Below are 13,217 nucleotides of genomic sequence, written 5' to 3'. Positions count from 1 at the left end.
TGCATAACATTCCGAGATACTTGAAATCTGCTGCTAGCAAGGGAATTCTATTCTCCAATCATGACAATCTAAATTTGGAGGCTTTCATTGATGCTAATTGGGCAGGATCCATGGATGATAGATGATAGGAGGAAATCTGGTTACATAGAAAAGCAAGAAACAACTAGTGGTATACAGCAGGATGATAGATGTTTTACCTCTAGATACTGTACATTCCTAGGAGGAAATCTGGTTAAATGGAAAAGCAAGAAACAACTAGTGGTGTCTAGATCGAGTGTAGAAGCAAAGTATCAAGCAATGGCTCAAGGTGTATGCAAACTTACATGGCTTAAAATCTTACTCAACGATCTGGGGGTGACATTTGGAGAACCTATGAGGCTTTACAGTGATAACAAGGCAGCAATTAGTATAGCTCCTAACCTAGTTCAACATGACAAAACTAAGCATATTGAGATAGACAGACACTTCATCAAGGAAAAGCATGAACAAGGCTCCATTTGTATTCCTCTTTTCACATCTAACAATCAGTTAGTTGATGTTTTTACAAAGGGTTTAACTTGTAAGATATTTTATCCTATTGTATGCAAGTAGGGCATGAGGGATATCTATGCACCAACTTGAGGGGGAGTGTTAAGGATAGGATAAGTATGCCACCTTGTCTATGTGTGTATGTATACTACCTAGCCTTGTACTACCTTCTGTATTGGTATCCTTTGTACTACATATCTACATTACAAATAAAGAGTGGCCTCATAGTTTCCAAAGGTTGGAAGAGAACAAAGGAACAAAAGAGGAGATGCTTCCACATCATGCACTTCCTAATAAGAATAGACTTCACCCACATTTTGCTTCTAAATCCATAAAGAAACCTCAAAGAAACATGAAATTAAATAGAAAAAGACTCCTAAAACTGTAGACTCCTTGCAAATAAAACCAATGCTCTTCAACTGTTCCTATTTCCTATTCATATTCAATAACTTAAGCCTAAAGAAGTACTCCAACTCCCATAAATTGGATTATAATTTATTCTACCCATCAGACTTGATATTCCAGCCTATTTTTTACAAAATAAAAGTAAGACTAAAAAGGCCCAATAATTCATCTTGAGATGCTCCTGCATCATGCACTTCTCTATTTCAGTCGGAAACAGTTCAAATGATAGTAAAGTACATTCAAAACTACTGACCTAACATAAAGTTTTCTTACTTTGCAATCACAATTACATAGGGGCCAACAGGATGGATGATGGGTAATTGAGTTTGGATGTTCCGCAACCATTTAGCGGGCTGCTCTAATTACACATCCAGTAGTAGGCTAGTGTGGAAATCAAGATTAGAAAAGGAGATGACTAAGGCTTATGGTTGAGATGTTCAAAAGATAAGAAAGAATAATGACTAAAAAAAGAGCAACCCCATGCACAAGGCTCCGACTATTGCAGGGTCTGGAGGGGCAAATGTAAGCAGCCTTACCCTCTGCTTCGCAGGAGAGGCTGCTTCCAAGTTTCGAACCTGTGACCAACATGTTGCAAAAGTGCAACTTAACTGTTGTGCTACAGGCTCGCCCACTAAAAAAGAATAATAAATAGCTGAAAATAAATGCAGGCCATTGGATGTAGAGGTTGGAGCAGGGTCTGGTTTTGGATATGCTTGGGGATCAGCTGAAAATAAGTCCAGCCCATTGGATGCTAGGCATCATAGACTCCACCACTCCAGAACATTAGTCACAATCCTTCCTGCATAAATATAAATACTGACCTCTTCATCAACCAAATTGAACTGCATTTGTACAAGAATGAATTGGCCCGAATTTATCTAAAATTACTTAAAATACGAAGTTGGATTTGTTAATGTACCTTTGTGAGGATGCAAGCATCGATCTCTCAGTGACTCTAAACGTTCCAAAATAGATCTAAAATTGGAAGGGTAGCCAGGCTTCATCATAGTTAATCCAACACTATGGTCTAAAGAACTCTTATGCTTAAAGCTAGTGATCTTTCCACCGGCTTCCCTCTGGAAAGGAATATGTGGCCCAAAATGGTTCCAACCATCCTCCACAACATTTCTGATGGAAAAAAAACCGCTGGATCTCAGAAGCTTCACCACTCCTGTCCTCATTCCTGTAAAAGACAGAACGAGCAGGGTTTGATCGAGACATACATCACAAGGAGCCCTAAAAAATCATTGTGCAACATATACGTCATATATTTGTAAAACATGAGGACAGTATTCATTCCTCCCTACATTGTCTAATACATGACAGTCCATATATGCCATCCTCTGCTGCTACACATTAAATAATTACAGCTTGACACCCCCAAACTTTTTATAGATACACATATTCAAATCATCAATGAAGCATAAAGGAACGAAAATGCATAAGCAGACACGTTCTTGGTGGCATAGATGTAACTATGTAAAAGGATACTTCAATTACTTGTCATGTTAAATATGCCTGTTTTACAAAATCCAGATGCAAACAACTCAACTCAAGTTCTGGAGGTTCAACTTTAACTAGGGCTGCACATGCAATGTGACCACTATTTGATGGAGCTAGCCAGCCATACCAGTCTAAATGGAAACCTAAACATGAAGCTTCAGCAGCCATTTAATAGTCATTGAAGTTTTTTCCCTCGTTGTCCTTTCATTCTTTAATCTTCCCAATTCTACACTGATTTCCTTCACTCTTAAGACCTTTTTTTTTTTCTGGTGACTAAGGCGCCCAAGGCACTGACGCCTTGACAACTATGCCTCCGACTGTTTAGTGTTTTTTTTTAGGTTATTCCCAATTTCAGAATTTGTTAGTAATGATGGTACATGCTTTGAAGGAGTACCCTATTTTCCTAATAAGGATAGAGACTTGGATGAGTTTGAGTTGGATTCTTCCACTCCTTCTCCTGCTTCTAATCCTCCACTTTTGCCTATATTAATTCCTCTTCAGAGTACTAAATCTGTACCAAATCCTGCTCCTGAAAGCCACTTCAATTGTATAAGTTTCGTAACTCGTAACAAAAGAATCAAAGAAGACACTTCATCGCTGCCCTCTTCCCAATCTGATACTCCATCCGGATCTCTTTCTCAATTGATTTGGATCTTCCTATTGCTGTTAACAAGGGTACTCATTCTTGTACTAAAAGTCTTTGTTTGCATGTCATATTGCCAATTTTGTTTGCTATGTGCAAGAAAACTGTGTGATACAGTGAGGTGAGAGACCTTATGGGTGAGATACCTAGAAGAGAGTGAGAGGCTTCATCCCCTAAACCTTTTCTATCTTCTCTTCTTCCCAATTGCTTCCCTGTTTCTCGTTCCTGTTCTGACAGTTTTTTTCATAGCTGAGACTCAACTGAAGGCTCCTCGGTGGCTGCTGATCACTGCAATATTTCCCTGTTGGATCCTTCTATCGATTCTGGTTGAAGCTTCAAGGAGAGGACTACCTGCAGTTCTGCAGATGAGTTCTTACTTCAGCGACTTCAAGCGGACTGGTCTCCTGATCCATCCATCAGTTGCTGTTGATATTTAGAGGGCTGAATATTTGAAATTCAAACCCTTTCCTTCAATACCGATTTGGTGCTGATCCAGTGGTTGGGTTTATCTATATCACAGTACTTGTTGATTCTGAAACCTACTTTCTAATTTCATGACTTGCTGATATCTCAGCATCCAACCATTAGTTTTGGGTAATATTTTTAGGGATTCATCCCCTCTTGTAGACCTTTATTCAATTGAAAGATAGGGCCCATCTAATACTCGTAGCTATCGTTTCAGAAGTTGGTTATTTTCTGGTTGTAATTGAGATCCTATTCAAGGGTTGAGTCACTTGTGACTGGACCTTACATTACATATCCTTTCCACCACTCATTCTTTTGCTTTTTCTTCTGTTGTTTCCATACCCAAAACCTATTAGGAAGCATTGTCTCAACCTGGGTGGGAAACATGCTATATACGCATATCCCTTTTCATCATTGTTTTTTCAATGCTTCTTGAACCGCACTTAGTCCCAAACAAAAAAGGGTTTTTAATAGGACTTCATTGACTTTCATTAACAACTGAGTGCACATTTGGCTAAGCTTTATGTGCTTCTACTTCTCAGATTCTAAGAATCCAGCTTCTCAAGACGACAAGCTCCAAAAGGCATATACCAATGAGAGTGAGCATTTATCAGCTAGGGGTAATCCTGCACATCCAAAATAGCATATCCATGTTCTGCATTGTTGTCAAGGCTAGGGGTCAAGGCGACTGTAACCTTAGTGGCCTGGCTAGTTTGACTAGTCTAGCACTTGGTCTGACACTCATTCATGCGAAATATATATAAATAAGCAAACACCCCAGTTCAAAAACAGAAAAAAACTGGATTTTTGGTTGTAAGGGAGATTTTCAACTTTCAAATGTTGGGGTCTTTCCTAAATTTGAAAATTCCATAAATATTATCATAGTAAAACATTGCTAAAAACCCAAAGTGTGGTAAAATAATCTTTTGTTTTAATTTCCATAAATTTATTTTCAATCAGGCTCTTTTTAACATCATTCGTGCACCTTAAAATAAGTTTGAAAATGGAACATAACTTTGTCAATACAACTTGGATTTTAGCAATCTTGGACTTGTTGGAAAGCTGGTTTTGTACTCTACCTAATACAAAAAGTCTTTTGTAAAAACAAAATCATTTGACTAGTCAAAATTCTTATATAACAAGAACATTTCTCTAAATGTTGATTTTTTATGACTTGTTGTGGCTTAATGTTGAGTTTTTATGACTTGAGGTGGCCTAATGTTGATTTTTGATGGAATAGGGTATATGTAGCTTACTAAATAATGTTATAAAAGAGGAAAAATAAAAGATACACTTGGGCACCTTGGTCTCGTAAGCGCTTAGCCACCCTTTCACTGCCTGGACAATTATAATGTCATGTACCCATAATGCCGAATATTGAACATGGCATGATAACAATGTGACTAACAGAACTGTCAAGTAGTAAATCCAGTAACGCAGGAAAGCTAGCTTGTTTATTTTGGTTGAGCCAGTAAAACATGAACAATGCATTCCCCTTATTGAGTGCAATTGCAGTAGCATTAAAGACGTTATTCCCCATATCAAGTGTAATTGTGTAAGAAAAGAGTTAATAAAGCAAACATATGTTGGATTTCAAAGGAAAAAAAATAAAATATACCATTGTAAGGAATTTTGATGGAGGGCTTTGTAGGAAGGCCAATTCCAGCACCAAGCAAGGTGAAGCCAACACTAAATCCCACGCCACATCCAGCTCCAACATAACCAATCACTTCAGGCCCAAAACCAGGACCCCATCCAATGCCACACCCAATGCCGATTCCCATGCCCCAAAACGATCCAGATGTTGGATGCACAGGGTTCCATCTCTCATACCTCCTAAACAACCCTTTTATGATCATAAAGATCTGCAAAATCATTTTAATGTTTCATCATAATTAACAAGACATATCTGCGAAACTTGTAAATTAAAAAATTAAAACTCCAAATCTATTGTTTAAATAAATGAATCTCTAACTTAAAATAAAATCTTGTCAATCAATGAAGGTTAAGACCAAGAGGAAGTAGTAGACAGTGCATTCATCAGAAGAAAAAGAAGATTTTCTACTCATTGTTTCTGTTTCCAAACTCTCCCTGATATCATACAAGATATACCAAAATACCAGAGTAGCAAGCTTCCCAAAACAGTATTGATGCTCATGCTTTTTAAAAATTTCAGGTAAGGGTGACTCAGCTACCAGGTTTTGGTATGGGGGAAGTAACAATCTAGAAACTAACTCTCAGATAAAGAAGTATGCATTTTAAAATAAGAAATCACAACTGAACAAAAGTTGTAAGAAGCCATCTCCCTTCCTGAGACACTTTAATCACCAAGAGATTAGGTTTAGGACCCATCAATCTATGGTTCCCTCTGGGAGATTTACATGGCCTATCGTGAACCTAATCTACTGATTCTAAGCATCATAACCCTAGGTAGTTTTCTTCTACTTCTCTTCTTATTTCACCATTTTGTCAATTCATTCTACAAGGGGATACAGAATAAAAAATTAATAAATAAATAAAAACAAATAAACACTCATGGTAGATCTGGGTAAGAAGTTAGAACAACACCACTGTGGCAAATGCATGGAAATCCATTTGCTCCCTTCCTAAAATCCTAAAACAACCATTCAACACTTTGAATAAGATGCAACGAAGATGAAAACTGTGTTTAAAACAGAACCCAACTTATGTTCAGTTCTCAGACAGGGACCCTGAAAGAGGTTCAGAAAGCAGCCTCAAACATAATCCGAGAACCAAGGAAAGATCATTGATTGCAAAACCTCCCATCCAAACAACCTAAAACAACATTCAATACTTCCAATAAGGTGCAAAGAAGATGAAAAGTGTGTTTAAAAACAGAACCCAACTTATGTTCAGTTCACAGACAGGGAAACCCTGAAAGAGATTCAGAAAGAAGCCTCAAACATAATCCTAGAAGCAAGAGCAGATCACTGATTGCAAAATCCAGTTCCATCCATTAAGCTCGAACTTCAATTAATCCATTAATCATTTGAACGATCCAAGATAATTTAAAAGCGCATAAATTGATTTTTCACTTTAAAAACCGGAAATTTTCCACCACAGAAGCATTCCAAAACCGTGAATCATATCCATTACCAAATCATAAAGAAAGGAATCTACGAGAAAATCAGCAGCAACCCAATAATGGAAAAATAAATAAATAAAAATAATAATAATAAGGGAAAAAAAGCAGAACTAGTTACCCGATTTCCATTACCATCAGTCACTACTTGAAATGGGATTTCTTCGCCTGCACTACTTATCATTGGCTAGCAGGATAGTGGATATCTCTGTACCGTTAAAACAGTTATCCTGGTGGACCGTGCGTAGTTCGCGCTGCGGCGTATTATAGGGTCGTCTACTATTTTCTTCTTCCTTCCCCCAAAACAAAAGGGAAAAAAAACAATTTTCTTAGTTGAGTTGACTCTATTTCGCCTTTCTAACAATCCTAGCGTCTTCAAATTTTCATATCCGAAAAAACAAAGGAAAAAAATGTACTCAATTTTCTGCTGCCATGTGAATGAAACCTATTGATGAGAATTCCACTTACCTTTTAACCCCTGTATACCCTCCTCTTTTATATAGAGAAGAAAAGAAATTATTTACCCAAAAAATACAATAAAAAAGAACAGGATATTAGAAGATGGGTACATTTTACTATTAAAGGTAAGCGATTTTAGGAAAAAATTAAATTAAATATTTTATTAAGGTGGGGCCCACAACCCTCTCTTTCTCACATTTTTTCCTTCTTTTTTTTTTTCTTTTCCTTTCCTTTTCTTTTCTGTCCCCTCACCCCACCAACAGTAGTTCTTATTCCCTACACTATCCCACTCTTTTTTTTCCTACAAACAAACAGGTTAGAGATTAAGTTTTAAACTCTTGGAGGTTCACAATAAGTTCTCACACAACCTAATAGCCTTTGGACTAAATTGTTGAAAGAAGATATTTTTCTCACTAATAGAGTATAGACTACTAAAACCTTTGACCTTAGCTAAAATGGGGTTGCTGATTTGAAACAATATTGCTAGAATTCTCCTTTCCACAACCAGCGTCTAAAAAATGGGCCAAGGCATTAATATTTTTATATAACAAGATCCATGGATCACTTCAATTAAGCTAATGAGTTGATCCATAATAGGCAGTGTAATTTGGTTTAGTTTACTCTCTCTTTCTTTCAGATATAATTAATGTAATTATATATATATATATATATATATATCCCTTTGGTCACGTTTGCTTAGGGGTGGAAGTTAAAGGGATAGAATAGTTGTACAAACTTTCCTGCCCAATGAAATATTAGCCCCTCCTCGCTACAATCACCACCCCTTGCAACCTTGTGGAACCTTAGTCTCAACAACCCTGTAAACATACAGAGAGAATTGTTTTCTCATATAACAGAGAGAGAGAGAGAGAGAGAGAGGGTTCTGGTGCTGCAAAAACGTATTTTATTAATACAGTACCCAATGTATATAGACATATACATTGTTATATGTACTAGTGTGCTGCCTATACACGTACAAAGGCGTTGTCTATGTATAGATACCTCTACATATGGGTACGAGATTTGTATGTTTTGAAATGTGCCTTTACGTATGGGTACATATAAGAATAGTATAGATGTTTTAATTTGAATTTTAATTCAAATTTGGAGCAAAAACTCCAGAGGTTTTAAAAGATAAGAATGTTTTGACCAACCCAGTTTGGCCTCCATGACTGAAAAGCACCCTAAGGACCCCGGCAAATATGAAAGAAGGAAAATCCCTCTTTGAAGGGCTTGCACATATATATATATATATATATATATATATACCCGTCTTTTCTCTCCTCCCAAACCAATGTAGGACTAAACAACTTAGCTTATCGCGTTAAGTCTTTTGAATTTTTTCATTCAAAAGTTTTCCTCCCAAACATTTTGAGCTCAAACCTCAAAATCAAAAGAAAAAACTAAAAAATAATAGTAACAAACAAGTAATAGGGGATATGTTACTTTAAAACTTACTTTATATAAATATTTATATACATAAATATAAAACAAACTTGCAAGAATTAATGGTTTTCCCCTTTAGTGAAATCAGAACTTGTAAGCCCTGTTTGTTTGATGGAGAAAAGTGAAAAATGTAAAAAAAATGGTGAAAATTTTGTGCTTATTTCTCACAAATTACTACTAATATAAGTGTTTGAATGAGTAGGGTGGAAAACTCACCAAATAAAGTCATTTAATGCAATAATTGTTATATGTTGCCATGTTGGCGTGTCACATAACTTTTCCCACGTCACTCACTTCCTAAGTACTTCATGTAAAAATTGTCTTGTCTATCTCTCACCTCTTTCTATTTCCTTTATTTCTCATAGAATTCCACCTCACATTCACTTTCTCTCTTCCCCATAAAATCTCATTCCACTAAAATTATGAATTCTATTTTTTTTTTCCTTCTCTTTTCTTGTCAACCCAACTCATAACAAGTAGAATTCATTCTCACAAGTTTTTCACCCTTTTTTACTCTTTAGAGCGGATTTGTTTGATAAAAAAAGAAAAAAAATTGATCAAAAAGGGGTGGGAAAAATAGGGCTATTTCCACAACTACCAAAATCACGGATTGTTTGGATGCCCGAGGTGAGAGAATGAGGAGATTGCCAATCATAAATAGAAGGGGTTGTTGGCATAAGTGGCAAGTGATTTTTTTCCACCTATCCCGCCGCAAAGTCCCAACGTTTTGGATAGTATTTTTTAGGGAAATGAAGGTAAATCTTTCAATCTCGAAGCCTTTCAATTCTTCCATGTGAAAGGCACTGATAGCTATAACCTGGGATAGCGGCATGTCACAGCGGAAGTTTATGGGGCGGATACATGTTGCAAAGGCAATGGAATGGGGCCGAAAAAATGTGTAGCAATAAATTTATAGATACCCAAAACAACCTAGCGGCGGTAGATGGGGCGGAGCGTATACAGCGTAGGCATATGAGGCAACGGTGGTGGATGGAGCATAGGCGTATGATGCAGCAGTACTGGATGGGCAGACGCAAGGTCTAGCGACAAAGCGTGAAGAAGAAGAAGAAGAAAGGGGAAAAAGTGGAAAACTTTATCCATTCCCTCATTTTCCTTTTCTTTTCTTGTCTGTTCCCCCACCCCCATCATATATGGCCCCATTAACCTCAATATCCCACCATTTTTGTCTTCTAAACAAACAGGGTCTTAGCATAAAAATTGTTGTTTGATCATTGATGGTTGGTTTGGAATGGTTGTAATGATTGTAGGCGAACTTTAAATAGGAAGCTTTTAAATTATGTTTGGCATTTAAAAAATCTTTCTAAGTTTTTTATTTTCTATTTTTTTATTTTCTGTGTGGAAAGTATTGGTTGGAGTTGTGAATATTAAGAGTGGACTAGTTAACTTTATTAATGTAAGTCCTTATTGTTGATTTAAAAAAAAAAAAAAAAAGAGAGAAAATAACGTGACATATATTTCTCCATGTGAATAAAATGACAGTTTTAGAGGATCTTTTGGCTGTTGAACCTATAGGTCTAAGATCAAAACTTTTCATGACATCTAATATCCAAGTCCTTGTGAATTTCATCATTTTAAATCCTAGTATTCCCAAATCTGATAAGCATTTTATCATATTTGTGCTTGATATTTCTTTCTAGTTTTCATAGATGTATGTTTTGTTTTGCCAGCAAAATCCAAGTCCATTGTTGATAATTCAGCATATTTCTAAATGTGCTTATGACTTGGAACTCATTGCCTCCAGTGTTCTCACTCGATTGATCAAAATCATTTACCTGAAGTTTAAGGGCTTGAAACATACCATAGGTTGTCAGAAGGGCTATCATGTCATGTTATTTGTGATGGTGGCAGCTACGAGTTATCTAATGGATCTGTTGAATGGACAACGATATTATTGTTCAATTTCATTATGTTGTACATATACGAATAATGATTTTGTAGAGAATTCACAAGAATTAAAGCTACAAGGAGTAAATCCAGGGGGCTATAAGGAACATAAGAACAGCAATGGGTGCATGTTATAGTTTGGATGGATTGTCGAGAGGTTGTATATTTGCTAATGTAAAAAAAAAAAAAAGAAGAGAGAGAGAGAAGGAGAAAGAAAAAGTTAAGGTTCGACCTTAGGACTTATTTAATTTATTGTATGATAGTGTATTAATTGGTGAAGTGTTTTGAATTTGTATATTTGGTTAAAAAGTCTAAAGGAGAGGTGTTTATTGGTCATAATGTTGGATTCATTGGCATTTGATATGTATCAATCGAAACTAATTTAATATGATAAATTAGTTACTACAATCTTATTATGTACTTGTTTATAATTATTTTTTTTATCTACAATTGTCCACTTTTGTCATCATTTGTTCCCAACTATGGATAGAATTGGGCACTATGTTCTAGCATTGTCACATATTGTATATCTCCTCAACCAATAGGGATTGGTACGAAATATAGATATACACATTGGTCAAACAATTAGATATAGATACTTTAATATTTTGAATATTGATTCACAGAAATTCTCAAATGGTTCACCACTACTTTTTTTAAAATGATAAACTCGGATGGTTACTAAAAAAAAAAAGAGGCACTTATTATTGTAACTATATTTTACGCATTTGTGGGATAGCTAGCAAATTGGGATTCAGGAATTAGTCAGATGGAGATTATTTGGAATAAATAGTTTTGTTAATTTACGAATTCCATAAAAAGCGGACAAAATAAAATCCCGATTCAGATTCGAGAGTTATTCGTTTACCAAAAAAAAAGTCGGACAAAAAATTTGGATGTTATTTTTAACATTTGTAGTAGTTGATTCATATCAATTACCATTTGTGCATAATAGAAAAATGATATAATAATTAGAATTTTAAATTTTAAAGATAAAAAATTTTCATATATTAGGTATGTTTCATTTCCTTTTATTCTTTTCTTTTTTGCTAAAAACTCATTTCCTTTTACCCCAATAATTAAGAGAGAGAGAGAGAGAGAGAGAAAGTAGAACAGCTAAAAAATGTGGTGAGAGATTACCTCGGGAAAGATGAAACTTCATTGGTTTCAAAAAACAATAAGAAAAATATATTGACCATCAAGTTGGTAATAAATACATAATAGTTGCTATTTTTATGGCTATTCAAGATTATATAATTTTTTTTTATATTTTAAATTACCAAGTTATTCTACTATAATTTGATTTGACTGAGTTATTCGTGATATTTAAAAAAAAAATCCATAAAATTATAATTTTTTTGACTTTTTTATTTGATTTGGATTTGGACCGAAGTATTCATATCCGGTAAAATACAGATAGGCCGAAATATTCACAAATAATTCGACGAATTAATTGACAATGGTTTGTGGTGCTTTAGTTGTTAATATCTACCGATAAGAATGATACATACCAGATGCTCAATGCATATTTTATAAATATGAATGAGTGTGACACTCAATTATGTCTCAACACCCTTGTTAAAGGTGAATATCCAAGTGAGCGAGTTGTCGAACTATGACTGGTCAAACACTGAGGCTAGTAATATATTAAATATTATTATTTAAAAAGTATTTCAAATATTTTGGACTAGTTACTAGTCTAGACACTCTCAGTTTAACATACAATAAGCTAAAGTTATAATGGTGTTTTTATTCCATGCCTATGAATGCCCATTGTCGGTGTTGGTACTATTGGGATAAAGTTTAATGAAACTTTCTACCATTAGAGTTTTTATGTCATAAATTTTATAGTGTCGTTATTTTTTGCAATTAAGGACAACTTAAAGACCGGCAATCTTTTAGGACAATGCGTTTAAGTCATAATAAGTCTTTATATCGAGCTAATCACATCCGATGTGGGATTTTTTTTTTTTTTGCATGGATTCCAACAATTTCCCCCCCCCCTCAAAGTGGGAGAATATATGGGAATTGAGATCTTTCTCGAATGAATTAATTCATTATCAGAATCATACTAGAGCTGTCATATCTCAACTCTGATACCACTTATTGGGACTCAAGTAGAACTCACCCTTAAAAGCTAGTCATTTAGGAAAGGGTATCGGAATCCTTGTAACTTTTATATCGAGCTACTCACATCTAATGTGGGATCGTGTGAAACCCCAAAAATTTACTTGTGTACAATTGTTAGATTCAAAGTCCTTAAAATGCACACCTGGGTGGTAGCTCAATGGTTTGGCACTGCTCACTTAAGAATGTGCTTAAGGATTGATTTGTAGATCAACTCCCCTTGTAAATGCATCAGTGCTGCCATGCACCATTATTCCCCCTACTCCCTTCCCTTTGGGCCCTAGTGAGCTACCTATTTTCCCTTCGGACCACCATTAATGGTGGGTCTAACTTGACAAAAAAATATATATATTTGAAATGATTCAAAAAAATATGGTTTCGACTAAATGAGACAATAATAAAGTGATATTATGTTTGTGTCATATTAAATTTGTGTCAGATAAAAGTACTCCAACTTGAACACAATTAAGGAAATTAATCGGATTAATCAACCATAGCATGAACACAACATTTGTTTTCACTGAGTTGACACAAGCATGGCATGATTGACATATAACACATTTAACATTAAATCAACCCAACTTAACAAAGAAAAATTTGATCAAGCATAGCTTTTTTTTTTTTTTTTTTTTT

At 35.3% G+C, this 13,217-nt stretch overlaps 1 protein-coding gene across 1 annotated transcript; it reads right to left on the bottom strand.

Annotated features, from left to right (window-relative positions):
• Nucleotides 1-1,817: 1,817 nt before the first annotated feature.
• Nucleotides 1,818-7,108, bottom strand: LOC122064836 (cadmium-induced protein AS8). The gene is made up of 3 exons (XM_042628619.1): nt 6,769-7,108; nt 5,163-5,409; nt 1,818-2,116 (listed from the first exon to the last, which is right to left on the bottom strand). The coding sequence occupies exons 1-3, from the start codon at nt 6,829-6,831 to the stop codon at nt 1,818-1,820; spliced, it is 609 nt and encodes a 202-aa protein (XP_042484553.1). The 5' UTR covers nt 6,832-7,108.
• Between the last annotated feature and the right edge of the window lie 6,109 nt (nt 7,109-13,217).

This window comes from Macadamia integrifolia, unplaced genomic scaffold, assembly GCF_013358625.1.
Source record: "Macadamia integrifolia cultivar HAES 741 unplaced genomic scaffold, SCU_Mint_v3 scaffold1790, whole genome shotgun sequence".
Taxonomy (NCBI): Eukaryota; Viridiplantae; Streptophyta; class Magnoliopsida; order Proteales; family Proteaceae; genus Macadamia; species Macadamia integrifolia.
This window is presented reverse-complemented; position numbering and strand designations above follow the sequence as displayed.

Bases quoted from the DNA above. Each gene is read 5' to 3' on its own strand.
- LOC122064836 (XM_042628619.1), bottom strand. From the start codon at position 6,831: ATGATAAGTAGTGCAGGCGAAGAAATCCCATTTCAAGTAGTGACTGAT. The intron at 5,410-6,768 runs GTAACTAGTTCT...ATGATTTTGCAG, and splicing joins CTGATGGTAATGGAAATCGG to ATCTTTATGATCATAAAAGG. The intron at 2,117-5,162 runs GTATATTTTATT...TGTCTTTTACAG, and splicing joins CATCAAAATTCCTTACAATG to GAATGAGGACAGGAGTGGTG.